This window comes from Seriola aureovittata, chromosome 12 (assembly GCF_021018895.1).
Source record: "Seriola aureovittata isolate HTS-2021-v1 ecotype China chromosome 12, ASM2101889v1, whole genome shotgun sequence".
In the NCBI taxonomy this organism is placed as follows: Eukaryota; Metazoa; Chordata; class Actinopteri; order Carangiformes; family Carangidae; genus Seriola; species Seriola aureovittata.
In genome coordinates, this window is record NC_079375.1 from 16,444,899 (window position 1) to 16,470,423 (window position 25,525).

The following is a 25,525-nucleotide window of genomic DNA, read 5'->3' on the forward strand; positions in this document are numbered from 1 at the left end:
GTAGATGTCCTTGGTGATCCGATCACAAGTCCATAGCTCTTGGCAAGTCACTTCACACCTGGCATCAAAATTCATCTCCACATGTGTCTTGTAAGAATGCTTGATAGTGATAAACTATGTGAAACCGATCCCATTCCTGATAATCTAAAATGTGTTAGTCAGAAACATGTTCCCCTTCTTTCTTTCTAGTTCATGGCATATACCTGCTGTTGCTTCCCAGTTTAATAATGTAAGATTAAAAGTAGTATTTATTTAGGTACTATCCTGCACATGTGTACATTCTTGTTTATTATCACCTGTCTGGACAGTTAACAGTAAATGCCTGTAACACAGGCTATCACATTTCCTTTTCCCAGTGAACAAAAACTGAAGAAACATGATAATGCCTTTTATTCACGAGCAGCACCATCGAGTTTGTATAATAGCGACCCCTGGTGGCTATTTTGCTAAAGTGCAAAGCTAACTCTCCACTATTTAGCCTACTTGTCCACCTCGAGATTTAGCAATTTACCAAACACGAGTGTGTAAGATTAATACAGCATAACGCAAAGGATATGCTCTCACTGAATTAAAACACACGCCTCACAAAGAAACGTTGTTCCACAGTGCAGGGCAGCCCCGTAAGTTTGCATTTCAAACGGATTGAATCGGTGTCTTCAAATGTGTGCTAACGCTAGCTACATTAGCAAACAAGGATAGCGGTTGCTAACGTTACAGTGTTGCCGGCTGCACGGACGACTAGCACGGATTTCTCTAACGCAGACGTCGTGCGACATAATACGGTGGCGAAAAATTTGAGATTTTTGGTTTAATTAGCTTAGTTGAAAGCTGTCGTTTTCTATAAATGATAGGCTATATAGTTGGAAACCACATGCTAGGTTGTACACGGTCTGCTAACCTATATTAGCATAACTAGCTAGCTAGTCAGTGCTAAAGTTAGCTGTGGGCATTAGCTGTATCCTGACAGCTTCTGCGCTAGCCAGCTAACTCGATGCGAAGTATAATCACAACTAGCCATAGGAGCAGTGATATAATTAGCTAGAATTAGCTGTTTTATGTTCTTTTTACAGGCAGCCATGTCAGGAGTTAAAAGGAAAATAGAAGGCAATGATCCCGACTATGAGGACATTTCACTGGTCCAAAATAGTAAGAGAAACAAAGCGGTTGAACATAATGGTAAGTTCATGCTCTGATCCCTGAGCCAGTACACCTGCTTTACATATTGTGACAGCTAATAACTAACAGTACTTGGTTGTTTCCTGATCTTTTAATATCTGTTCCTATTGTCTTCCTACATTTACAGCCCGAGAAGCAGCAGTACAGAAGATTGAAACCATCATCAGAGAGCAGTTTTCTTTGGAGATGAAGAGCAAAGAGCACGAGATAGATGTGATAAGTCAGGTACCTGGATGTTAAAACAACAGTGTCTTTTCTTCTTTTCATTATACTACATTTCACATAGTAGTATAATTATATTATTAATGTATGTTCAAAACTTTGTTGATATAGATGGTAAGTCATGACATTAAATGTATGTTTACAGACACAGAGTATTTTGGTTCATTACATTTCATTGTTTTGCAGCGACTCAATGAAGCCAGGAGGATGATGGACAAGCTAAGGGCATGCATAGTTGCCAATTACTATGCGAGTGCTGGGGTGACAAAGCTCCCTGAGGTAAATTTCCTTATCCTGGGGTTCCATGTTTTCATATTTGCCTGTCAGCTGGTCTAAGGCATGGTAGCAGCAACCATTACTGTGTCCTCTGTGTCCTAGCATACCTCTAAGAGTGACCCTGCAGTTCTGAACCATCCAGCCATCCGACGGTTCCTGGAGTCCCCATCCCGTTCCTCTTCCCCTCTCAACCAAGGCTCTGAGACTCCTTCCCTGGCTCACTCAGAGTCTGAGTCCCTCTCACAACAAGGAGAGGGAGCTGAGAGGGATGTGGAGGGAGCATGGAGAGAGGAGAGCAACAGGCAGGAGCGGAGACCTGGTCGTAATACAGGCAAGGTGTGTACAACTGACAGGGTTACGAAAGTGATGAATGTGACGTGTTTATCAGCATTAATCTTGTATATTTTTATCTTTCATCAAGCTAACTATGTTCTCCATTACTTGTAGGACACTTTTGGTGTGCCATTGTCTTTAGGAGCAGATCAGAGGGTGATATACCACACTACCGGAGACGAAGCCTCCAGACTGTATGCGAAGAAGACAATCGTAGTGGGGAATGTATCCAAGTACGTAACCCAACTAAGAATAAGTTTTACACACTCTGTCATCTTTCTGACTCAATGTATTGTAGCACATGTCTTTCTGATTTAGCAGGAGCCTTTCAGGAGCCACACAATTACAACATCAAAATTTTTATTTTCATCAGTCTCCCTGGAAACCTTAGACATGGTGTTTGTCAAATCTGCCGATATTCCAAATACCTTTGTTAAAAGGAATGAAGTGTTGTAAGTCATAGATACTTATATCACTAGTACAAAGTATCCAGGTGTTTTGTCTTAGCTTTTCACAAAGAAAGTAAGATTAAAGGAGTAAGTCAAACCTATTAATTTATCATAGACCATAAATTAGCTTCAGCTATGAAGCAAGTCCTGGGTCTGTGTCCTTGCTGCCAAATTCATTTGAACGTTAAATGCAAAATGTTAGATGAACTGTATAACTGAGGGGTGGTCATCTTGATTTTTAGTTGCTTTCTCTCAAAAACCAGTATGGCTATCCCTCAAAAGCTTTGTACTTGTGCATCTCAGTATTTTTTAAAGCCCAGCCTGTCAGTTGAATTTGTTTGTGCATGACTGTGCACTGAAGAGCTGAGCCATAATTCAGTTTTGTAACATGCCCAGTCTTGATGAAGCTTGAAAATACCTTTTTAGCTTATTTATTTTCTCCTGGGTCCCAGATGATCCACATAACTGCCCTGTCCTTGAGAATATGTGGTTCAGTGTAATATGAAGCACATGTAATTCTTGGAAGGTTGATTGACAAGGACCATGTAGCTTGTGCACACTAAATGTCTTGGAGGGCTGAATGTGATAGTCCCTTCTCGTGTGCCACAGTGCATAGTTGTACATAATAAGAAGGCCTAAATCTGACACAACAGTAATAAACTGTAAATACAATACATGTGGAATTTCACCTAGACTGCTAGCTAATATACAATTTAATGCATTTCATTCTCCATTGGGTTCTTTCTTCTATACTGAAGAGTTGCTTGTGACCCATGCACTGGGTCTTCTCTTAATCCTCTGTTTTTCCCCCCTTTCCCCTTCAAAGAGGTCTTTGAGAAATAAAAAGTACCAACTCCTTTATAGTTTTGTCTTCCTACCTGCCTATCACCTGTCTTTGTTTTGCTACTTCTATAGCGCTTAAGTCCTCTTTTTTTTTTTACCTTCAACAACCTAATCCCTATGCATTGTCCCTCATGTTTACTGGGGCCTATTCTTTACTCCCTTTGGCTTTTTTTACTCTTTACCTCTTACCCTCAGGTACATCCCCCCTGATAAACGGGAGGAGAATGACCAGTCTACCCATAAGTGGATGGTGTACGTTAGAGGCTCCAGGAGGGAACCCAGCATAGACCACTTTGTAAAGAAAGTCTGGTACTTCTTGCATCCCAGCTACAAACCCAATGACCTAGTGGAAGTCAGGTTTGTGCCAGTTTTTTGTCCTGCATATTTCAGACTGACAAAGTGCATGTAAGCACTCCTCCTTCATGCACACATTTTCTGATATAAGCAGGGCTCCTCTGTTGTTGTAAAGATTACTACTTGGCTGCTGTTTCATGTGGTTACCTAAGGCAACAACACAAGTTAGTTAGACATGGACAAACTTGCCCTCACCGTGTTGTGTTGCCTCTTGACGCAATATTTACATCTAACCTTATTTTATTATTATAGCTCAGTAGTTTGCCTTATTCTTTCCACACACCACTTGCCAAACTGATAATGGCACCTTGATGCATGAGACTCTCCTCATCATTAGCTGATGTTGAATTCAGGACAACTTTCAAATCAACTGTGAAGTGGAACAATAGTCTGCTGATATTCAAGTTGTGTAACACAGCCTCACCAGTAAACAGGCTATTATGAAAATCCTTTAATAAACAGTGCCCCCTTGTGGATATTTGATGAGGCAGCTCATCCAGCCCAGTCCCCATCAATCATAGCTGAAAGTAAAAAAACAATATTTGTCCCTCTGAGTGATACTTAATCCAACTAAGTCTTACTACTTGTTGGTATTTAGGCAAACTATTAACTAAGAGATATTCATTATGGAGATTGTACACACACACACATCATTAGGTGGAGTCTGTGATGTCATTTAGCACATAATGAGTCAGACTAGAAGTCAATGTCCGCATGACTAATGGGCACACCTTAATTATACAAACTGTGTAGTCTTTTAGAAAAACATGCTTCTTTAATGGCTTAACTTTGCCCTAAGCACCGGGGTGTGTAGATCGGTGTCGCACAGTTCATTGAGGAATCATCTAGAGCGAACAGAACTTTTGTGGCCTTGAGTTCTGTAGTTACAATGTCTAGTTTCTATCCTCTAAAAGTGGCAAAGGATTTAAGTTTGCCCATGGCTTCTGAATAAATGATCTCTTTCATCAGTCAGCAATCCTTATCCTGAGCCGTAGCCTCCTGGCTGTTTCAGCTGACAAGGCGCTCACGTTGCTGTAGCAGCCGCTCATAAGCTCCCCCCTGACTGACTCAACTCTTCATTCCCAGTGAACCCCACACAGGCCCAGTGCTCTCTGATGACTCTCGACACAGCCTGAATGTAGATGAAGGGATGAATGCAAGTAAGGGAAAACAAATGCATTACTCATAGGGTATACTTGAACAGACACATAATATGCATCTACGCACGCTTGCCCTTGTAAATACAGGCGGTCAGATTAGTGTCTGTTACTTGGGGATGAAAGCTTCAAGCTTCAAGCTTCAAGCTTCAAAGGGGGAGAAGATGAGAGACCTTCAAATCATTGATTTTAAGAGATTTTTCACTCAAGTCTGAGTCAGTATCCACGGTGGGAGCTTAGTATTTTTTGCAAACTCATTGTAATGCATTCTCTATAGATTTTGTTCCTCAAGATTTGTATTTTAATGATGTTACATAAGGCTTTTTGAATGTGTCTGTTCTCAGTGAGCCTCCCTTTCATTTAACACGTCGCGGTTGGGGTGAGTTTCCTGTGAGGATCCAGATCCACTTCAAAGACCCTCGCAACAAACGTATTGACATCATCCACCAGCTAAAGGTCAGACCACATCATAGACCACATCATTACTCAGCAAGTTTTCTTCTTCAGACTGAGATCCAGTATTTTTCCATATACAGTTTAACTCAGCCTCATATAGACACCCTATGTTTCCATGATGTCCTTTATATGATGACCCCTGTCATTTATTTTCCCTTCACTTTTCTGGTCAAATTTGTTAACATAAGGGCAGTGAGCTGTTTAATTGGTTATCACACAATTAATCACAGAGGATATAGAGAAACAGAATGAAATGACAAAAGTCTGAACACAAGGAAACAAACTAAAACGGTATATTTTAAAGCAAAACAACAGATATAGTTCAGGGACACTGGCAAAGTAGTACCTTGCAACATGGGTATTGTATAGTACGAGTACATTATAAAACCTCATGAGATTTTATGGTAATTTTATTATTGTTATTGTTTGAAATTTATGGGATTTTGCAATTGTGATTATAACTCATTTATCCAGTTTACTACCTCAGCTGAGTAACCTAAACACCATAAAAGTTTTTTTTCACCTATCTTTTGTTTTTCTACAGCTTGACAGAACATACACTGGGCTGCAGACACTGGGGGCAGAAACTGTAAGTTATAAATGTTCGCTCTGTTTCCTGCGCTGACTCTTTTTCCTAGCTTTACTCTGACGACGAGCTATATTTGTTCCAGGTGGTTGATGTGGAGCTCCATAGGAACTCTCTTGGGGAAGACTATATACCTCAGCCCTCCTCGTCCAAGGTGACTCACAGAGCATCCAGCCCCATGTCGGCCACATCCCTGGCCCAAAGTTATGGACGCTCCAGTTCGCCCACGTCACATGATCCCAGTGTTGACAAAGGTATGCCAATAGAAAAATTTAGCCTTTTAAACATGATCATGAAAGTATATTTACATTTGAGCAATTGAAGGTACCCTTCGGAGTTTTGGACAACGAGCAAAAGTGGGTCGCTGTTTTGTTTGTATTGTTCACTCGTAATACACGATCTTGCTGCTGGTTTTGTGCTGCAAAGAAACATAACATTGCACCAACAAAGGCAGAGATGAAAACTACTGCTGTAGTAAACATGGATGTAAACAAAGCAGGATTTAAAATATTTTAACATATGGCTCTGAAAATGTTTTATGAGGACCTCAAGGATACACAGTTCAATTCTGTGAGAAACACTAAATGTGAACATTACTTTGTATACAAGAAAACTCTTCCCTACCTGAAGACACTAACATTTATTGGATGATAAACAGGGTTTCTATTTATAAAACCAGTTTATAAGGGCTCTGTTTAGGCCAGTAACTCAGAAATGTTATGTTTAAACTCAAAAACAATTCCATTAAATAGCATTTGCATGAACTGTAGCACAGTGACAAGAGCTTGCTTGGCACAGTTGTCACTCATTTTCTTCCCCCAAAGCAGCAGGTTTCAGTAGTTTCACAGTCTCTCTTTCAAGAATTAGAAGTCGATAGTATTCTTACATCTGTGGGTTTGTGACCTAATGCACATCTTAACTCCACATGAGGTTGAACAGGAGTATAACTGAAAGTTCCCTTTCCTCCCAGGTTTCATCAAAGCAGAGATGGGGAGATTTGCAGGGTCTCATAGTTCAGGCCTCGCCGCTGGTGAACGCACTCCAACCCGGCCCAAAGCCGGTGACAGGATCACTCTGGGTTCCCATGGCAATTCTGCCTTCCAGCCGATCACAGCAAGCTGTAAGATTGTGCCACAAGGACAGCCACCCAGTCCTGCTGAGTCTCCAGGGAAATCGTTCCAACCAATCACCATGAGCTGCAAAATCGTTTCAGGTAACTGTCACCATCCAGTGGCCATTTCACAGCGGCGCTCAAGGATTTTTCATTGTATTGCATACCACCACATTTGTCACTCAAATAATAGAAGTTTAAGTTACACAACATCCTTTCACCTGATAACTCTGCAAATAACAGCATACTTTAAAAAAAAAAAAAAAAAAAGAAAAAAAATCTAATTTTATGCAGGTAACATACGAATACCACTCAAAAATATTGACACTTACCTGTCTTGGTGATAAACCTTGATAAAGTTCTATTGATACTATTGTTCTGTCTCATGAATTGCACACTATTCTCTGGTAAAGATGCTCATTCTTCACTTTGTCTAATTGTTTAAAATGTAGTCATTATTTCAATGTTCAGGATGGATAAAGTGAACAAGACTTCTCATGAGTTCATCCAGGCACGATTTGCTGTTTTAGGCAAAAATTTTCAAAAGGGTTTCTACAGAATACCCCTGTGACAACCTAGTGATAAAAAATATCTTTATGTTTTATGAGTTCTCTAGATTTTCAAAATCGATCAATTGATTGAACAGTACTGCCAACAAAGTGAAGATACATTAGTGGTGAGATGGTGGCGCAAGTTTGAAAATGAGGAAGATCAGAGTATACCACATAAATTCAATACATACACATGCATATGTATAATGCAACAATTTTCATATCAGATTTTCAAGGAGGTGTACAAAGTTTGGGAACCCCTAGTGAAACCCAAGTTAGTTTTAATTTTGCACAAAGGTTTAGAAATGACCAAATATTGTGCATCATTCTCTTAACTGAACTTCTATGAAAAAAATTATTTGTGTCATGTTAAAATTAAGTTAAAATCATAATTATTCACCCAAACCTCATAACTTGCCCTGGAAACCTTTATTTGGACTAAATCTCAACAAGACCCAAAGCATTTGCATATGTGGAGTTTTTTCCGTGTTAATTTGTTATTAACACCCTTAAAGAGAATTATACATCTAATAGCGTGTGTACTTCCTCCTCCACAGGGTCTCCAATCTCCACCCCAAGTCACTCCCCACTGCCTCGCACACCCACCACCTCCACCCCTGTCCACAGCAAGCAGAGCTCTTCCTCAGTGCTCAACAACCCTTATATCATTGTTGATAAGCCAGGCCAGGTGATCGGCATGGCTTCCTCATCCTCTGCCTCCACAGGTACACATCGCCTACTCAATGTCAAAGTGCCGCTTGAAATCGGAAGTGGACCTGCAGCGGAATTGAAAAGCAGTGTCTGAACCTCCCACATAGTATATAAAAATGGCTGTGGAGAATGTACTTTATAGCAGAACAGATGATGAACAATAACCTCTGGACTCCCCTTTTCTCACTCTCTCTTTCTCTCTTTCTATATTTGTACTATTTTCTTGCTTGTCCTCTTTTACCCCCTTATCTAGCCCTACTGTCTATTTTTCTGTGTCTTTCTGTCCCAGAATTTCTCTTTTGTTACCGTTTTGCAATCATGAAGTATGACATGTACTGAGCCAGCAGGGTGGTTGCTGGATGAGAGGTTACCATGGTGATGATCTGTTCTGTTTCATGGCCAGATTAGGTGGATGAGCCCCACACTTACATCAAGTTTTGTACATATCAGTGTGTTTATTTCAACATTACCAATTGACATGCAGTTATCTGCAAGGATGATAGTTAACTGTCATATGAAGCAAGTGTGCACTTTGTGTGTGTGTGTGTGTGTGTGTGTGTGTGTGTGTGTGTGTGTGTGTGTGTGTGTGTGTGTGTGTGTGTGTGTGTGTGTGTGTGTGTGTGTGTGTGTGTGTGTGTGTGAGAGTGTGACCTCATCTTGGAGCAGAGTCGTCTTTCATCACCAAGGCTGTTGTATTTACTTTCTCACATCAGCAGCATCAATTCATATTCCACTTAGGAGCTCTTTCCCTTAGATTGTTCACTCTCGCCCACCCACTCAGCCACTCCCACACTTCCTCCACAAATGCACAGCTCAACCAGATCTGGCAGCAGGGTTGGAGTGCTATTAAGTAATGTTTTTATCAAGGTGCATGAGGTTGATGTGGGTGTTGTGGCTGATTCACGACTCCTGGGATTAAACAAATTTTAATGCAGAAAGTAAGGAGTGAAACTTTAGCAGTGCTCACCTTCAATGCACACACTGAGTAACCCTGACAATTAACTGTCACCTTGTACCACAATGACCTTGATGTCTGTGGAAAGAATGGTAGGAACTGCAGTGAGCCATCATCAGTACAGTTATCTATCCCATGATTTATTGTGTGTGTTTGTGTGTAAATTACTCCACAGGAAGCCCCTCAACCAAACAGTCTGCTGCTCAAGGCACTCGCTCACCAGCCCCTAAAGTTCACACCGGCACCTTCCTCTCCTCTGGGGTGAAGGTGAGTTGATAGTCTTAATGGTTTCACCCTTCAACAGGAATTCTTATGAGCTAAAAAGTCTCTGAACTGATCTCATCCCCTCTCACAGTGTAGATAGACTGTCCCTGTAGTATCTGTATCTTTAACAAAGCAGTGTGGTATTAATAGTAGGCCAGGGTGCTATCTTCAGCAGATGTGAGTGCCTTGGCAAGCTATTTAAATGGGACATCACTCGGAAGATGGGAGGGTGTACGGGGAGCTTTGCAGAGAGAATTGCACGGTTCTGTTTCACTCAGTGTCAATAGCCCGCTGTAAAATCCTCCCACTCCTACATGCTCATCATCCCGTCACCATCCACAAAGAATGAAATATGATTTCTTTTCAAACTTTCTTTTATCATTGTGGTGCACCCATTGGCTCAGATTCTACAGTTTTCTCTGTTGTTGGGTGTTGGTATCTGCTGTAGTGCTAAAGGCCAGGGCAGATGGGGACAGATGGGGAATATAAAAACATCTCCTTGATGAATAAATGATGATGCTGATTTTTAAAAATCTGTTATAAGCAACACATCTCTTTGAGCTGCCTTCTTATCTGTACCCTGTTGAAAAGGAATAAGGGTATCTTAATTTACAGTCAAAATTAATCTTATTAATTAATTATTTTTTTTAGAGAGTAAAATTTACACCAAATAGTTGCAATATCTTTAATCTGTTGTGGTTTCAAAGCATTAGGGCCTTCATGTTAAAATCCTTCTCTCCATGTGCTCTCATTTCTTGTGCAGGTTATTATCAAGCAAGAGCCAGGGGAAGTTTCAACACAGCAGCAGCAGATGGTTTCCACAGTAACCAGCCAGCAGCAACCTGCCGCTACAGCAGCACACCAGTTTGTCGCAGTGAAGGGAGGTCACATGATCTCTGTGTCGGCCCAGAAACAGGCAGGAGGGGCCACAGGGGCCACAACTAGTAAGGTCAGTCTCTGTAGCATATACCCACACATTTGGAGGCATACCAATAATTTACATGTTAATAGTGTTATATATGTTCCATCAAGAGTTACTGTCACTTAGCAGGTAAATTTGGCACTTCTCTTATTTCTAGATGTTAGGTATTCCTGTTAGCTCTACGCTTCAGTCCGCAGTCAAACAGGTGGCTATCAGCAGTGGACAGATTCTGGTCGCCAAGGGCAACCCCTCCGTCTCCAAGGTGATGGGTGGGAAGCAAGTTTTGGCTCAGGGAGTTGCAAAAGCCATCGTCAGTGGAGCCAGTGGCATCTCTGGTCAGCAAGCTGCTGCCAAGGCGGCTGGTGGTTCAGGTGGCAAGAGTGGAGGTCAGAGTTCACACAGATTTCACTGATGTTTCTAGCTATGTTTAAAAATGAGAATCTCAGATTTATTGTGTATATCTCCCTTAACAGATAGAGAGCTAGTACACACACACACACACACACACACACACACACACACACACACACACACACACACACACACATATATACACACACACACACACACACACACAATGTACAGGTACTTATGCTGCGGCTGCATAGCTCATTGTATAATTGTCCTAAGCAATATTTGCAGTGATCTGCAGAACCCAAATTATGTTGTATTTGCTTAGTCACATATTTTGATTAGGAATATGTACAGCTTGCGCCAAAATGTTATTTGAAATCAATTATATTTAAAATAAGCCAGGAAAACAAGAAGATCAATTTTCCTATTCCAAAATGTGTAATATAATCTCATAAAAATATGAAGAATTGATTTTTATGTCTGTCCTTATATTTCCATAGTGATGGCTACTCTTCAGCTGCCAGCCAACAACCTGGCCAATCTGGCCAATTTGCCTCCAGGCACCAAGCTCTACCTGACCACCAACAGTAAGAACCCATCAGGGAAGGGAAAGCTACTTCTCATCCCACAGGGAGCTATCCTCCGAGCCTCCAGCGCAAGTGAGACATGTTACATCCTTTGTTAATCCTTTTAAATACAGACATTGGTAAAAGAAGTTAGTGCCAGTTAACAGTTATTTACCCATTATGCCTCCCTTCGTTCTGTTCCTCAGTCACATACTTACACAGTCCTGTCAAGCTCTTGGAAATTTTGTGTTTTTCGATCAGTAAAAGAGATTCTTCAACTGTTAGCAGTTGTCGTGTGGACTTACCATCTTCTAACGTGCTCCATGACACAGTTTTTGTGGCAGCAAAACACATAACATGAGCCAGCAGACAGCTCTTCAAGGTTAGGGTTGGTCTTATTGGACACCTGAAAGGGCTGATTTACTTAAGCAGACATGCCACAGACAGATGGGTAAAAACTCACTAGCTTAGCAACATTATGGCTACAAACAACCCTGTAAGACAAAAAAGGCCCTCTTCAGACCTGGCATTAACATGCATCTTGAGTGATACGATCTCAAGTGGACAGCCGGAAGTATGTCAGTTCACACCTGGCATTAAAATGTGTTTCTACATGCATCTTAAGTGACCACTTGAGACTGGATCTCACTTCCCTGTTCTATATGTAAATAAACACGCGTTCCTGAATGGGTCTCAGACTTTTGGATCCCACAGTATATCATTTGTGTTTGCAAAGATCAAATGCGTTGGTATTTTTAGCCTGTCCGATGATGACAAATGGGTCTGTTGTCAATGAGAGAGAGAGAGAGAGAGAGAGAGAGAGAGAAGGGCAAGGAGGAGTTGAGCAAATCAATGCACTGCACACAGCTCTATAATGAAATAAGGTTTTAGCCATTTCAAATAAAATACTTTTGATTCATTATGAAACTGTGGCAGGACAAATTAGACTTTGGTAGAGGACATCAGTAGATTTGCTAGTCCTTCAATGTGGCCCATGATGCATTTGCATTCACACTGCTAAAAGAATGTGGCCATGTCACCCAGACCACCATCGTTGTATTCAGTTTGGGTCCATATGGTAATGTGATGTTCAAGTGAGTGTGAGAGGTCTGAGAACAATTTAACTTCTCACTACACACTACAAATTATTTCTAAGCAGACATAAAATATCATAAGTAGCTAACTCTTAAAAATATGAACTTGTTATCTTTCTGTTGTCTGTGTACATGGAAGTCTGGATTGGATGGCTTTATGAACTGTTTTGGTACCAGCTGAAACACTTGATTGTGCAGGTGACTCAGTATCCAGAGTTCGTCATCTAATTTAAAGCCTTTTGCCTTGACGTTTTCTTCCAAGCCTCAAGTTGCTGACAGCTGTATTAAAAATAATATTGCTCTCAGTGCATCATAAAGTTTGAAAAGTAAGAAACCCTATTTTGAAGTGACTCTTCAACTCAAGGCACATCTACAGATTTACCTTCTTGACAGTGAGTCAGTCATAGTCATCTGTTTCTTTATGCTGTGTATTTAATGTGTACTGAGAGCTAGAATCCCTCACAGAGCACACTCCTGTCAACTTGCAGGGAGATTAAAGAGATTTAGCAGCATACCATATTTTATCTAAAATACAAATTTCAAAGTAGTAAACAAATACTTTTACTCCTTCTAGCTCTGCTTTGGAATCTTTTATCCTAAATATGCTTTTACTTATTTGATGTTAATCATATTAATGAATAGAAGATGATCTATAAAGACTTACAGGATTGTTTATCAGATTTGAGACTCATGTATATGTGGCTGTCTCTAATTTAGGTCAGCAGTCCCAGAGCAGCTCGTCAGCAGGCGCTGGGAGCTCTCAGACCACCTCCTCCTCTTCAAGCAGTCTGCCTTCCAACCTCTCCTACACGTCCTACATCCTAAAACAGACGCCACAGGTGGGTAGAGATGCATTTATGCTATAAACCAAAACTAAGAAATACATACGCTGGTATAAAAAGTTTGTCTTTGATGTCCTTTGTGTTGTTGTGGATTCTTATTTTTGTGTATGAGAGCATTAGTGTTTATTCGCTGGCAAGTTTTGAGCCATGTTTTTGTGCTTCATCACTGTCCGTGGGGACACCGCAGTTACAAAAAAGGAGTTGTATGTACAGTCTGTAGATAATGTTTTTTTTCCTCAGTGAATGTCAGATTTTTGTATTCAAATAGAGAGGTTGAGTCTGGTGTGTTCTTAATTAGACACATTCATTATAGCATTATTGATCCTGCAGTCAGCTTTAGAACAGTGCTGTCTGTGCATTTAGTCAACAGCATATAATTAGGTTGTCTACAGAGATTTCACTAATGTTTCTAGCTATGTTTAAAAATGAGAATCTCAGATTTATTGTGTATATCTCACTTAACAGGTAGAGAGCTAGTACACACACACACACACACACACACACACACACACACACACACTGACACACACAAAGGCTCCAGTTAAGAGCTAAATGGTTGATGAATTGATTTCAAAGAAGGGTAATTAATTTTTTTTTAATGCAAGCTCTTATGATGTATAGAAAATGAAACAGCTGACGCAGTAGAAACATTCTTACATGCTAAGAATTGTCATACCTTGTACATTATGAAAACGTGTCCTAATGCAGCGCATGGTATGATATGGGTTGCATGACAATCTTAGCCTAAAGATTGGTTTAAAAAGGGGATGATACCTGATTTGTCTGTTTGTTAACACTGTGGTTTACCTAGCTGAATTCAGACAATTCAACTGACTTTGATTTTAAGCTAAATAATATGATGTTGGATTGCTACCCCACCCCTAACTTGGTGTGTCCATTTTTACCAGGGCACATTTCTGGTTGGCCAGCCAGCACAGGGTTCAGGGAAGCAGGGGGGTTCCAGTTCGGCGGGTCATGCAGCATCATCTCCAGCAACTGTTACCCAGCAGGCCATCCGTGTGACAGCTGGACAGAAGGCGGCCATTCTGGCTCAGGTCAGTCTGGGGCATTTGTCTAAGGGCAGGACTTTAATGTAACCTGTTCAACCCGAGTGGAAGCTGCTGTAATTACTACTGCTTTGTCTTTGTCCCTAAACACTAACGGCCTGGGTTTGATACAGTTAAGAGCTACAAACACAATTTTATATTAACTGACTATATATTATATTGACTGCGGGTTAGTAATCACGAAGGATCCAGCAAAATGATTAGTACAGTTTTAAGAGTTTTGCACTCGAATGCCTGCATTGGTGTTTGCCAGCACTTTTGTCCCTACTGAGCACCCCTGGCTGTCCTGTTTTCTCTTCTCACTGAAATATCTTCTTTTTTTTTTTTTGCCTTTGACCTAATTCTTACTACTGCAAACTATTTTATCTGTGTCTGCTAACCTTTTAACTTTGGCAGCATGTGACCACATTATGCTTCCAGTTTGACACTACATTCATATTTAGTTGGGTTGACAAATTAAACTAATGGTTGAAAGGCTTTCCTGTTTAATGTTGTCTTTGGCAATTAGTAGTATAGTATAATGCCTTAGAGCGGTCATACAGAGCCCTGTTGAATAGTATTTTCTTTTTATCCGATATGATTTTATTTCATATCGAAACAATTTGTATTGTATTTGTTTGTATAAAGGCATGTTGGTTAGTATAGTGTCCATTAACATAAAAAAGTACATTAAAGTTACTATGTTGCACATTGACTTGTGGACCTGCCTGTTTTAGTGGCCACTGGCAAAGTCACTTGGATGTTCAAAGTGCACATTAGTCTAGTCTACGTATACTAGACTTAGCTGTGAGACAGTTTCAAGTTTCAAAACAGTTTTGTTCCTTGATTGTCAGATTAGAACTAATGTTTTTTCGGCACAAATCAGAGCAGTAATTATGGCTAATTCACATCAATCCTGGAAGTTGCCCTTTTTTCTCTGTCAATAAATTTGCAGAGTACTCTGATCTTCTCAGGGGAAAAAAAGCCAATTTGGACATGAAGTATTTTAAGCAAAGAGTGGTGTAGTTTGAGTATGTTTTGTAGCCTGCAGCGTTTCCGAGGGTTCTCTTAAAACTGTTTCACACAGAAATTTGAAAACATTTTTGTCCAAATGGGACACAAAAACATTATATTTGAGTGTAGTCAGTTTTTCTGTGAGTGAGTGGCTGGTTTTAACAGTGAAGGACTTGTCCAGGCAACAGCTGGTGTTAGCCTACTCACCCGCATTCAGTTTAATCTTTCTCACCTTATATAACAGCACAGCAGTCTTCTTCATTTCCAACAACTTTGCGCTTCCTGGAAATATACTGTGGCTGTTTGCAGAGTTGGTATTACAAGTAGTATCCACATTCTGCTAAATACAACTAGTTTAGGTTATTATGAATATGCTTAACAAAGTTCACTGTTGGAAATGGTTGAACTGTGTGGGTTTGTCAAAGTCTGGAAAGAAAATTCACTGTGGAATTTGTATTGCTTTACTGTGATTTGCATTTTCTGCCACTTCGTTTGCTTCCTTGAGAGTTTTAGTATTTTTTGACACTTGTTACAAGTGTTTTTCTATGATTGGCAGGTGGTAGGCGGCTCACAGGGTGCGCAGGTGAAGTTGTCAGACGGCTCTGTCAAGACAGTAACAGCAGCGGCAGCAGGCCACTTGTCCAAGCCGGGGACGACGACATTGAGGATGACAGGCGGAGTCATCACTGCTGCTAGCTCCACCCCCAGCTCTGTCAGTGCTGCAGCAGCAGGCAGCCAACAACAGGCTAGTTTCACACTCCTAATATTTTTCTGTTTTATTTTGCCTGATAGCTGTTCTTTTTTTAAATATAGTTTTAAACTAAACAGTAGTTACATTAAAATGGATTTAATGCTTGCAGACTAACTAACTATTGAAGGACCTTCAAATTCCCATATTTCCCAACAATCAAAATAATTGGTTTGAATGCTTTTTTTGTGATTTGAGATTTTGTGATTTTCATAATGAAATAAAATATATAAGTACAGTAATTATTTATGTAACAAGAAAGTAGATATTTTATATAAGGAATAATCCCAGTTGATGAATTTTCATCAATTTCATACTATCAGGGTAAATGTTCTAGTGATACGGTATTTACCACTGCAGTATGAATACATGGAAAACAGAAGTGATCCAGTGTGAGTGCAGTAGCAAGGTCAGCTGTGTATTTGTCAGAGAGAGCAGAGAGTGTGAAGAGCCGTTAGCAGTCCATCAGCAATGGTCTGGGTTTGGGTGATTACAGCTTCAGAGTCAGTGGCCTCATTAACTTGAGAAATGGAAACACACAGAAAGAAAAATACAGGCTCAAGGCTCAAATGTACAACAACAAATATGTATACAGTATGTAACGATCAAAGAAAAATAATCACTGCTCTAGTGATTTTGATACAAACACAAAAGAAGGACTCATCACTGCTTTTCAGTTTTTGGAAAAACTGCTCTTTCAGGACTGTTAATTGAATTATGAGGACTCTCCATGAGAGAAACTGAGTCTTTTGTCTGAGAATTCCATAAAACCAGTGACCTGATCGGCACAGCTCACTCTCAGAGTTCCATGACATTGGAAAATAAAAATGAACAAATTAGAGAAAAAAATGAATTTAACACTTACTCTGAATTACCAACCAGAGTGAATTTAATTTCCCAGCACTGCTCTCTTTCTTATGAACACCAATGCAAATTTTAAAATGTATTTTCACATAAATAATTGACATATAATTTACACAATCACTGTTAACTTCAAAAGAAGTGAGATGTGTCACCTTATAAAATGTGTTTTTAAAGTGTGCAAATGAAAGTTGTCACCCACATAAATATGAAAGCTTTCAAATGAATATACAAAATCAAGACCATGAGATCATTGTGTGTTTGTGTTGTATTGTTATGTGGACACAAGGTACACATGGAACACACACTATAGTAGCAGTTTGTCATTAGAACAATATCATTAAGTTAAAACGCAAGACTTAGTGAGCGTCTTTTCAGTCTTTGGCTGAGTTTACTGACAGACATTGAAACAGTGCAAAATGTGGCTGTTTATTTCCTGGTTAACAGCTGTGTTTCTGTGGTTTCCATGCAGGCTGCTGAAGGCGGCAAGTCTGCCTCTCAGCACCACTCGCTCCTGGTGGCAGCCAACCAAGCAGCAGTAATCAGTGCAGCTAAAAGCGCCAGTGCTGCTGCCAGCGGCAGCCTGTCGAAGACGGCTGTGGCCACTTTGGTGAAGGGTGCTGGCAACGCTGCCACAATGACAAAAAGTGCTGCGGGTTCAACTGGAGCTGTGGTAACTGTTGCCAAAGGCATTACCAATATGCCTGTCATCAGCATGTCCAAGGGTGCAGGAGTGGGCACTGTGGTGGGTGTTCCCAAAAGCACCGGCACATCATTGGTCAATGCAGCCTCATTAGTCAGCGGGATGGCAGCCGGAGGAGGGAAGACTGGTGCAACTCTCTCAGGTAGGTACAGACAAACCGCACACTGCATCAGCCACCCAGTTTGAATGCATGCATTGAATGCATTGTGTTTTTGTCCAGGTATGCTGAAGATCCACTCTGGAGGTTCCACCTCTCAACAGACAGTCTTAACTATCCCTGCCAACCAGCTCAAACAGCTTGGGGTTGGCACTGGGTCTGGAGGGTTGCAGACCATACTCATGCCTGTTGGGAAAGGTAAGGTGTCTTATATGAGAAAAATGGACAACAAGTGTGCATTCCAGATAGAACTGGGTGCTCAACATCAAGATGATTACTTCTCAAAGTAACTAAAATTGGTATTTGAATAAAACATGAAGCTGCATTGACATTGATTGCTTTGTCGGTGTACCACATCTTTTACAATAAGATTCTGAAGAACAAGTATTGAGATAAAGCATGTTGTTCTTCCAAATGTTTCCTCAAATTAGGTTAGGAGTATGTGCATGTAGTAGCAAACAGCAGCTTTATTCAGTTTGTCTTTCTAAACTGAGTTTATTTTGCCAATGCATATGACTACACAGTCTGATTTGAGACAGATACTCAAACATACCATAGATTCTCCTCTCTCTCTGTAATGAACAGCTTCTGTGAAACCCATCTTCCTCCCCTCTCATTTTTCATCTAACTGTTAAGCCTATTTGCCTAATGGCCCATTGATCCATCCTGAGTGTGTGTTTTCTTCTCTGTATAGTCGTGTCTAAAGCCCCAGTCTCCACTACTCCTTCCTCCTCCTCCTCCTCCTCTTCCACCACCCCTGGAGCAGCTGGAGCTGGAGCCTCCCCAAGTCCTGCCATCCAGGCCTCCCCCTCCCTTGCCCTGCCTCTGGCACAAGGTGAGAGGGGTCCATCCCCACTCCACCCACGCTCCTCATCTCTCAACCCTTCCCTCTTTTATTCCCAACATCCATTTTTCTTTGGTAGTGATACCAAAGGATATTTTTCGATACCTTATTTTACTGAGTAACACAATTTTGTACAAAACTCTTTTTATTTTGGTTACCAATTATGTTAAGCTTAAACTCAAATGCATCACTGTTTAGTACAAATAACATAGTACAGCTTAAATAATTTCCAAAAATATTTAAATTATATTTAAAATCTGTCAGTATGTGATGATAGAGAATAGATAAGTAAACAAGAAGACAGTAACAGTTTTCAGTACTAGGTGTAACAGACTACTTTGGTCAGTATTGAGGTTTAATACCCATCTCAGAACATCACTCTACTGTCTTCTTATCATTGTCTTTTCTCTATTCATGACAGAATCATAGTGTGAGTTAAATGGTTAAATGAAATTAATCTTTCTCCCTCTCTGCTGCTGCAGTGAAAACAGAGCCAGGTGCTGGCACAGCTGTCACAGCTGGTCCATCAACCCCGGTGACTGTTCCTGTCCCCACAACTGTACATATTGCCTCTGCAGCTACCACCGTCAAGCAGGAACAAGGGGCGGATAACTCCACACACGACCTCATCAAGTAAGTGCAAGAACAAGTCATAATGCAACTTTCACTTGGAGTGCATAATTAATTCCTAGAAGGACAGATAATTGATTGTTTCTTAAGAGAAAAGGTGCGAGTCCAGAATGAGATTTGTCTTTGTACTTGGCACTGACACCGAGTCATCACCAAGTGTAACAATATTCATATATGTATATATATGTATATTTATTTTACCACTTCGATGTTAACATTCATTTTTAGGTTGCTAAACTAATTTCTCAGGGAACATTAGTGGAGCTTAATTTATTAAAGCTATCACATATCTACTGGAATATTAATGAAGGGGTTGTAAGAACACTTTCTCTTCCTGGCTAACATTTCACTGCACCTGACACTTGGAATTGCCTTCTCCTCAGCACTGAACACATAGAGACCATGATGCAGCTGCTGACAGCTGTGGTGAAGAAGTTCCCTCTGATTGTGCCAGATAAGAGTAAGCAAGCATCCCATCCATTTGTTATGCTTTAAAACCAACTCCATATATAAAAACAGGCTGAGAGCTAATACACTGGGTTTTGTTTGTTGTTTGTTTGTTTAGCTGAAGACTCCCATCCATTCTGTGCCTCTTCAACAGAACAATATTATTCCTGGAATATTGGCAAGCGCAGAGCATCAGAGGTGACTTTGTTTTCTGTTTGTGTGCCTAATGAAATGAGGTTTAAAGGGTTAAAATTCAAATTTTATGCTGTACAGCCTCAGTACCATCAAAATCCTGTAAGGGTACAGTAGTTGTGAAATTTTGTTGGGAACAACAAATAGTTGAAATCTCTTTCCATTTTTCATAAAATGCTAATATTCTGAAGCATTTAACACCTTTGTAAAACATAAGAAACACACTGAAAGTTTAATTTAGCCATGTTAATATCTCAGAGTGACAGCACCCACTTACTAGCTCTTACCCTCAAAGTTCCAGGGGGAGGGCATCTACAATGTCAGTGATAATTTGCATTGTTTGCAGTTTTGTTGTCTGTGTAATCGGTCTTGGTGCTCATTCCTGACTTCTGTTTGCCACATGTCTCCCCATCTATCTGGTCAGACGTGTATCTCTGTCTGGTTTTATTCTCTCATTTCTCCCTAATGCGTTCATCAATAGCTCATACAGACCAGCCCATGTTTGAGCTGTTCTCTGTCTGTACAATGGTAAAAGGCTCAGATGAGGCCAGACATGGATATTTATATCTGTAGGTCACTAATTTACTTAAGGACAGGGGATTCAAAGCACATCAGTTTACAGTACAAAGACAGGGGAAGTTAGGCTGCAAGGTACTGTATACTGGACTGGAGGGATTAAATGCATTATTAAATATTGGCAGCCACAGAATATTATTCTGTGTCAGTCTGTGGATTTTAGAGCTTTTAGGCCTAATGTACGCTTTTGCATAATAGACTCTGGCATGTCTCTGTGTAGCTTCAGCGAGCGGTGGCGGTGAAACGGGTTGTCCAGGACGTGTTGGACCGCTCACCCCGCCTGCAGGCCCTCACTCCCCCAAAGACCAGAGAGGTGGTTCAGTGGTGCCGGCAGAGGGGCTACACACCACCTGACCCTGAGCCCCAACGCAAGAATGACGACGAGTCCATCGAGGACATCCTCACACAGATAGATAATGAGCCTGGTAAGTTTCTGTGTGTGTTTTTGGTGCATAGCTTCCGAAGGAAAATCATTTAGTTTGGCTTGTTTTTGCGATTTCACTGTCTTCTCTTCTTCTGTTTTCAGCAGCTGAAAGTGGATCAATAATTTCCCTTCAGTGTTGCATGTGTGGGTGTAGCGCTTCTGCGGTTACCAGTCCAGAAATGTGTTTGCAGTCCAGTTGTGTGTGTGAGGGCAGGCTCAGTGTTTTTGGTCAGCCATGTTGTTTTTACAGAGTTCTCATTAAGTCTGTCTTTTGTCTCTAAAGGGTGAGAGACAAGGTTGCTTAGCTCAGTGAATCACACTCACACCTGAGCCAGACAATATGATAATCTATGTTTGTGTTCTCCTTGCAGAAATTTCATGATTTTTAATATTCAGATTGTTGAACTGGTAAAATGAGGCAATATTTTACAGAAGCAGCTTAGTTATAAACACTCACAAACATCAAGAATCTGCAATCTGAGTGAAATACTAAAGCTGTTTATGCTTCTGCTTCCCTGCCGACGCTGCTGCTTGTGAAATGGTGTGTTAAATGTACTTGTGTATGTGTCCGCAGAGTGCCCGTCAACCCTGAGTAGCTGCGACGAACTGGTGTTGCGGCTCGAGCAGATGCAAGCTCTACTGAAGACTGAACCAGAGGAGGCAGACGACGAAATAGTCGACATTGTCACTGTGACTCCACCCTGCCAGAAACTAAAGGTCAAAGAGGAGGAACAAGAAACTGACGCAGAGCCTAAGTTCTTCCTGGGCCCCTGCATGTCCACCCAGTTTGTCAGTGAAACAGCTCAGCAGGTCAGGAACTTCTCTGGTGTTTTTAGAAGCGGAAAATACATGCTGCCTGAATTTTAACTACAAAGAAGCGGCGCCACTTTGTCCATTTTTATGTGCTGACTCCTGTGTGTCTCTCAGATCGGGGTTACTTTCCAGCCGGTCGAGGTGGAGAAGAATGTGTTCGCTCCAGTAGTCGAAGCCATGATTCTGAAGGTCGGTCACTTTACAGTCCAGAACAGGAAAAAAAAACTTGGCCATTTACAGTAGCTCGTCATTACCTTGACACACCCTTGACTCAAATGATGAATATAGAGTATGTATAAGATGCACAACCACACAGTATTGCGTGTTTCACCTTGTACCGTATGAGAGAGTGGGTTTCTTTGTGACTAATGATGAGTGTGTGTGTGTGTATCTATCTACATTGCAGGCTACAGAACAGTTTGCCAGTGACATCCTGAGAGAAGCTCTAGCTGGGGCCTACGCCAAATCCCCTCAGAACAGGTCAGCCTCTGATTTTTCTCTCTCTCTAACATGCAACCTGCTTAGTGCTCCATTTTTCACTTCATGCATTATACTCTATCCAGGGCTTATCCAATCTACCAGTTTGCTACTCAAATTATTCTTAACAAAAATAAAAAAAAAAAAGCAATAAATTGTATGCAATGAATAGATATTCTATAATAACTGTTTCAGAACATTATTGAACTACAGGAGTACTGTTTCACTCTTTTGCATTTGGTAAAATAGTGTAGATCGTCCATGTCAGCATTTTTGTTGGTTTTAACATGTTCTGAAAACAAATGTTAAATAATTAGGAGGCTATATAAAATATATATCTAATTGTCAACAAATACCATGAAAACACCAAAAACAACTGAGTTGATCCTGTTGACAAATATTGTCCGTGTATCTAATGTCTGATACTGCTTAGTCACCTGTGCCATAAATCTCCATTGTTGTCCACCAACTATTAACAGCACACTGGGTGATCTTATTATGGTGAACATGGGCACTGATGTTTATTTTGAACTGACCCCACATACACTGTTGTGCTGGTCTAAATATATGAGCACCAAATGATTATTAATCTGTAGCCGAAAATAGTCCCAAACAAATGCACTGCTGTTTTTTTGTGATTTTTTTTTTCCCACCTTATTTTAAAAATGAAACTATGGGACTGAGGTAGGACATGGTGGGGAAGTAAGAAGTATAGAGAGATAAACAAATGCATTGTTGGTTTTAATTTTTTCATGGGATTTGTTGACAGTAATAGAAATATAGAATAATGCAAGCCTTATCCTATAAATATTTTGTTGAATAATAATAAAGTGATCCAGTGGCTGCATATGCCCCAACAAGATCACTTACCAAAGACATAAAAATAATTATGATTTCTGTGATTATTGACTCAATTATGTTTACTTTTATTATCAGCAGTAAATAAGGCCTATTCAAAGTTACATTCATTGACAAACACAGCAGTGTGTGTTCTGTGCTCTGTAATAACTGCAAGTACTGGTAATATCTGCCACCTTTATGACCAGCTTAACTAAACATTTGAATGCAGAAACCATGGAGTTGCATCTATTTATTTATTTATTTATTTTTGGAACTTGTCATTTTAATTTGCAGAGACATCAGTAAATTCTATTGTCCTTGCCTGCAGAGTATGTTGTCTCTTTTGTGCTATTTACATTATGTAAGACAGCAGGGAGCTGAACTGAAATAACAGACCTCTGAGTGAATTGATTCAGAGCTGAAGCATTTAATGACAGACAGTCATAAATATTCAGAAGACAACCACTGACATAACAGGCAGTCTGAAACATATTTCCTATGTGTTGAGCCATGCTCAAAATCCTAATTTGGGTACATCGGGGTTTGCAGGGCTCCCAGAGAGATCACAGCCATGAACATCCACCAGGCGGTCAGTAGCGTCCCCACCTGTGACTTCCTCACCAACACACACATGGGTTACTTGGCTAAGGACAACTGAGGACAACAAGACTGACATTGGCTGGTAACTGACACCAACACAGATGTGAGGACTGTCTGAACTGCTGGTTATGACAGAGAGACTCCACTCTGACAGCTCCACTGTGTGAATATTCACACCTGGATGTGGTCCTGTTGCCTCAGGTTGTGCAGTAATAATTAATGTACTGTATTCATTAACGATCATAGAAGGGCTCCACGTGCTTCTCACAGCAGCTGCACAGCAGCAGAATAACAAATGTTTCTAATACTGCAGGTATATTGTAACATTTAATCCTAATGTATCAAGAGAAACAGCATTGTGGGAATCATGTTATTTGATTTTGAGGCTGTTGTGCTCTCGCTTACCTCATAACATGATTATTCTAATGATTAAGTGTTTCCTGCCAGACAGCCAGCTAGTCATTGGGGAAATGAAGCTTGAGTGACTTATAGGGCTAAATAACAACATCAGACAGCTGTCCCCTCTGTCATTCATCATCCTGCTGTCATGTCCCCTGAACTGTGAACAAGGTTCAGTTAACCAGCAGACATGAACCTCAGATTTACAGCAAGTTGGAAACACTAATGGACATATAAGTGTCAGCATTCTCTATCAGTCACATTGGTCATAATGTCTTGTGGGTACTGTGGGCAAAGCAAACGGAGAGATTCTTTCAAAAGTGCCATTGCCATGGCAACCGATGATCCGTCATTACGAACATCCTTTGATATATGTCAGTGTTACCTGGCAGAGGTTCATACAAATACAGTAATAATCCAAACATGCAGGAAGTGCTTTCTAAGGCTCTTCAGAAGAAATTCATGTTGTCATATTTTTAAGACGCAGACAGATTTTATCACAAATCTCATGTCAAGATACAGGTGATACTCTAATGAACAAATCATTCTCTTATTATGAATTCAAGACGGCAGTCTCAATATTTATCTTCTCTCCTTCATCAACCAGCTTTAATAGCCCGTTGAAGTTCTTTTAAGTGTTCAGTTTAACAACCATAATGTATCTATCATGTAAAGTATACAGTGTATATGACCAATATGAAATAGAGGGTGTTTTCAAATCCTGTTTTATTTTTGTATCTAATATCAACACCTGCGAACAGCAATGCCCTAACAGTTGTGTGTGTGTGTGAGTGAGAATAAGTGAGTTAATGACTTTGACAGTGAGTGTTCGTGTGTGTTTCGTTGGCTGATGTTCTGCTAGTAATTCTGTTTAATGTGGAGCTCTGCATTTTGTTAATGTGTGGATGACTGGACGAGTGTAAGTGTTTGGGCTGAGTGGTTGTGATGCCTGTTAAACCAAATTAGTGTAGAAGATACCCAAACATTGTATTTTCACGTTTCAGTGCAAACCAAAAATATAATCAATATTCTTGTAATAAACAAAGAAAAACTATGGTTGAATTATTTCTTGCAAACCTGTGTAGAAAAATCTTTTTTGTTTGTTTAGTTTTTTGATAAACACAGGGTAAATTGTGGATAATGAATTTAAGAATCTCTTAACTAATCAGGGATAGAGATGTAGGCACCTCCTTAAACTCAAAGGTTAAAGGGCCAGTTCACCCAAATTATATAAAAACATTTTATCACTCATTTTTAGTGGTATGTGGCCAAGCAGACAGTTTTGATTTGAAAACATCTGTCTCTGAGATTTCTACTACCAACCCACAATACAGTTGAGATGGAGACTCATACTTCTGTCTTTCCAGAAACAGCATTAGTGCTAGTTTGGATAATCCTCAGGCCTTGCTGTGAACAGTTTCCACTGGAACTACTGAGTACAAAAGAAATAGTCCCAATGAAAACTGTTGACAGGTAGGTTTGTGGGATTATCCAGAGTACAGCACCATTATTTTTTGAAAGAGATGATGCTG

The 25,525-nt window shown here is 40.4% G+C and overlaps 1 protein-coding gene across 2 annotated transcripts; it reads left to right on the forward strand.

The window, feature by feature from the left end:
• Positions 1-444: 444 nt before the first annotated feature.
• On the forward strand, positions 445-25,047 carry yeats2 (YEATS domain containing 2). 2 transcript variants are annotated; one of them, XM_056391270.1, is made up of 30 exons: positions 445-620; positions 1,071-1,176; positions 1,304-1,401; positions 1,585-1,677; positions 1,777-2,010; positions 2,122-2,240; positions 3,495-3,656; positions 5,155-5,266; positions 5,811-5,855; positions 5,938-6,106; positions 6,823-7,065; positions 8,072-8,239; positions 9,356-9,447; positions 10,208-10,393; positions 10,524-10,752; positions 11,221-11,379; positions 13,098-13,219; positions 14,131-14,277; positions 15,839-16,027; positions 17,364-17,736; positions 17,815-17,949; positions 18,446-18,586; positions 19,078-19,228; positions 19,609-19,685; positions 19,791-19,870; positions 20,661-20,865; positions 21,439-21,674; positions 21,792-21,866; positions 22,084-22,157; positions 23,544-25,047. In XM_056391270.1, the coding sequence occupies exons 2-30, from the start codon at positions 1,077-1,079 to the stop codon at positions 23,650-23,652; spliced, it is 4,323 nt and encodes a 1,440-aa protein (XP_056247245.1). In that variant the 5' UTR covers positions 445-620; positions 1,071-1,076; the 3' UTR covers positions 23,653-25,047. The 2 variants fall into 2 exon arrangements, with proteins under 2 accessions (XP_056247245.1, XP_056247246.1); XM_056391271.1 differs by lacking the exon at positions 445-620 and adding an exon at positions 707-782.
• The last annotated feature ends 478 nt before the right edge of the window (positions 25,048-25,525 follow it).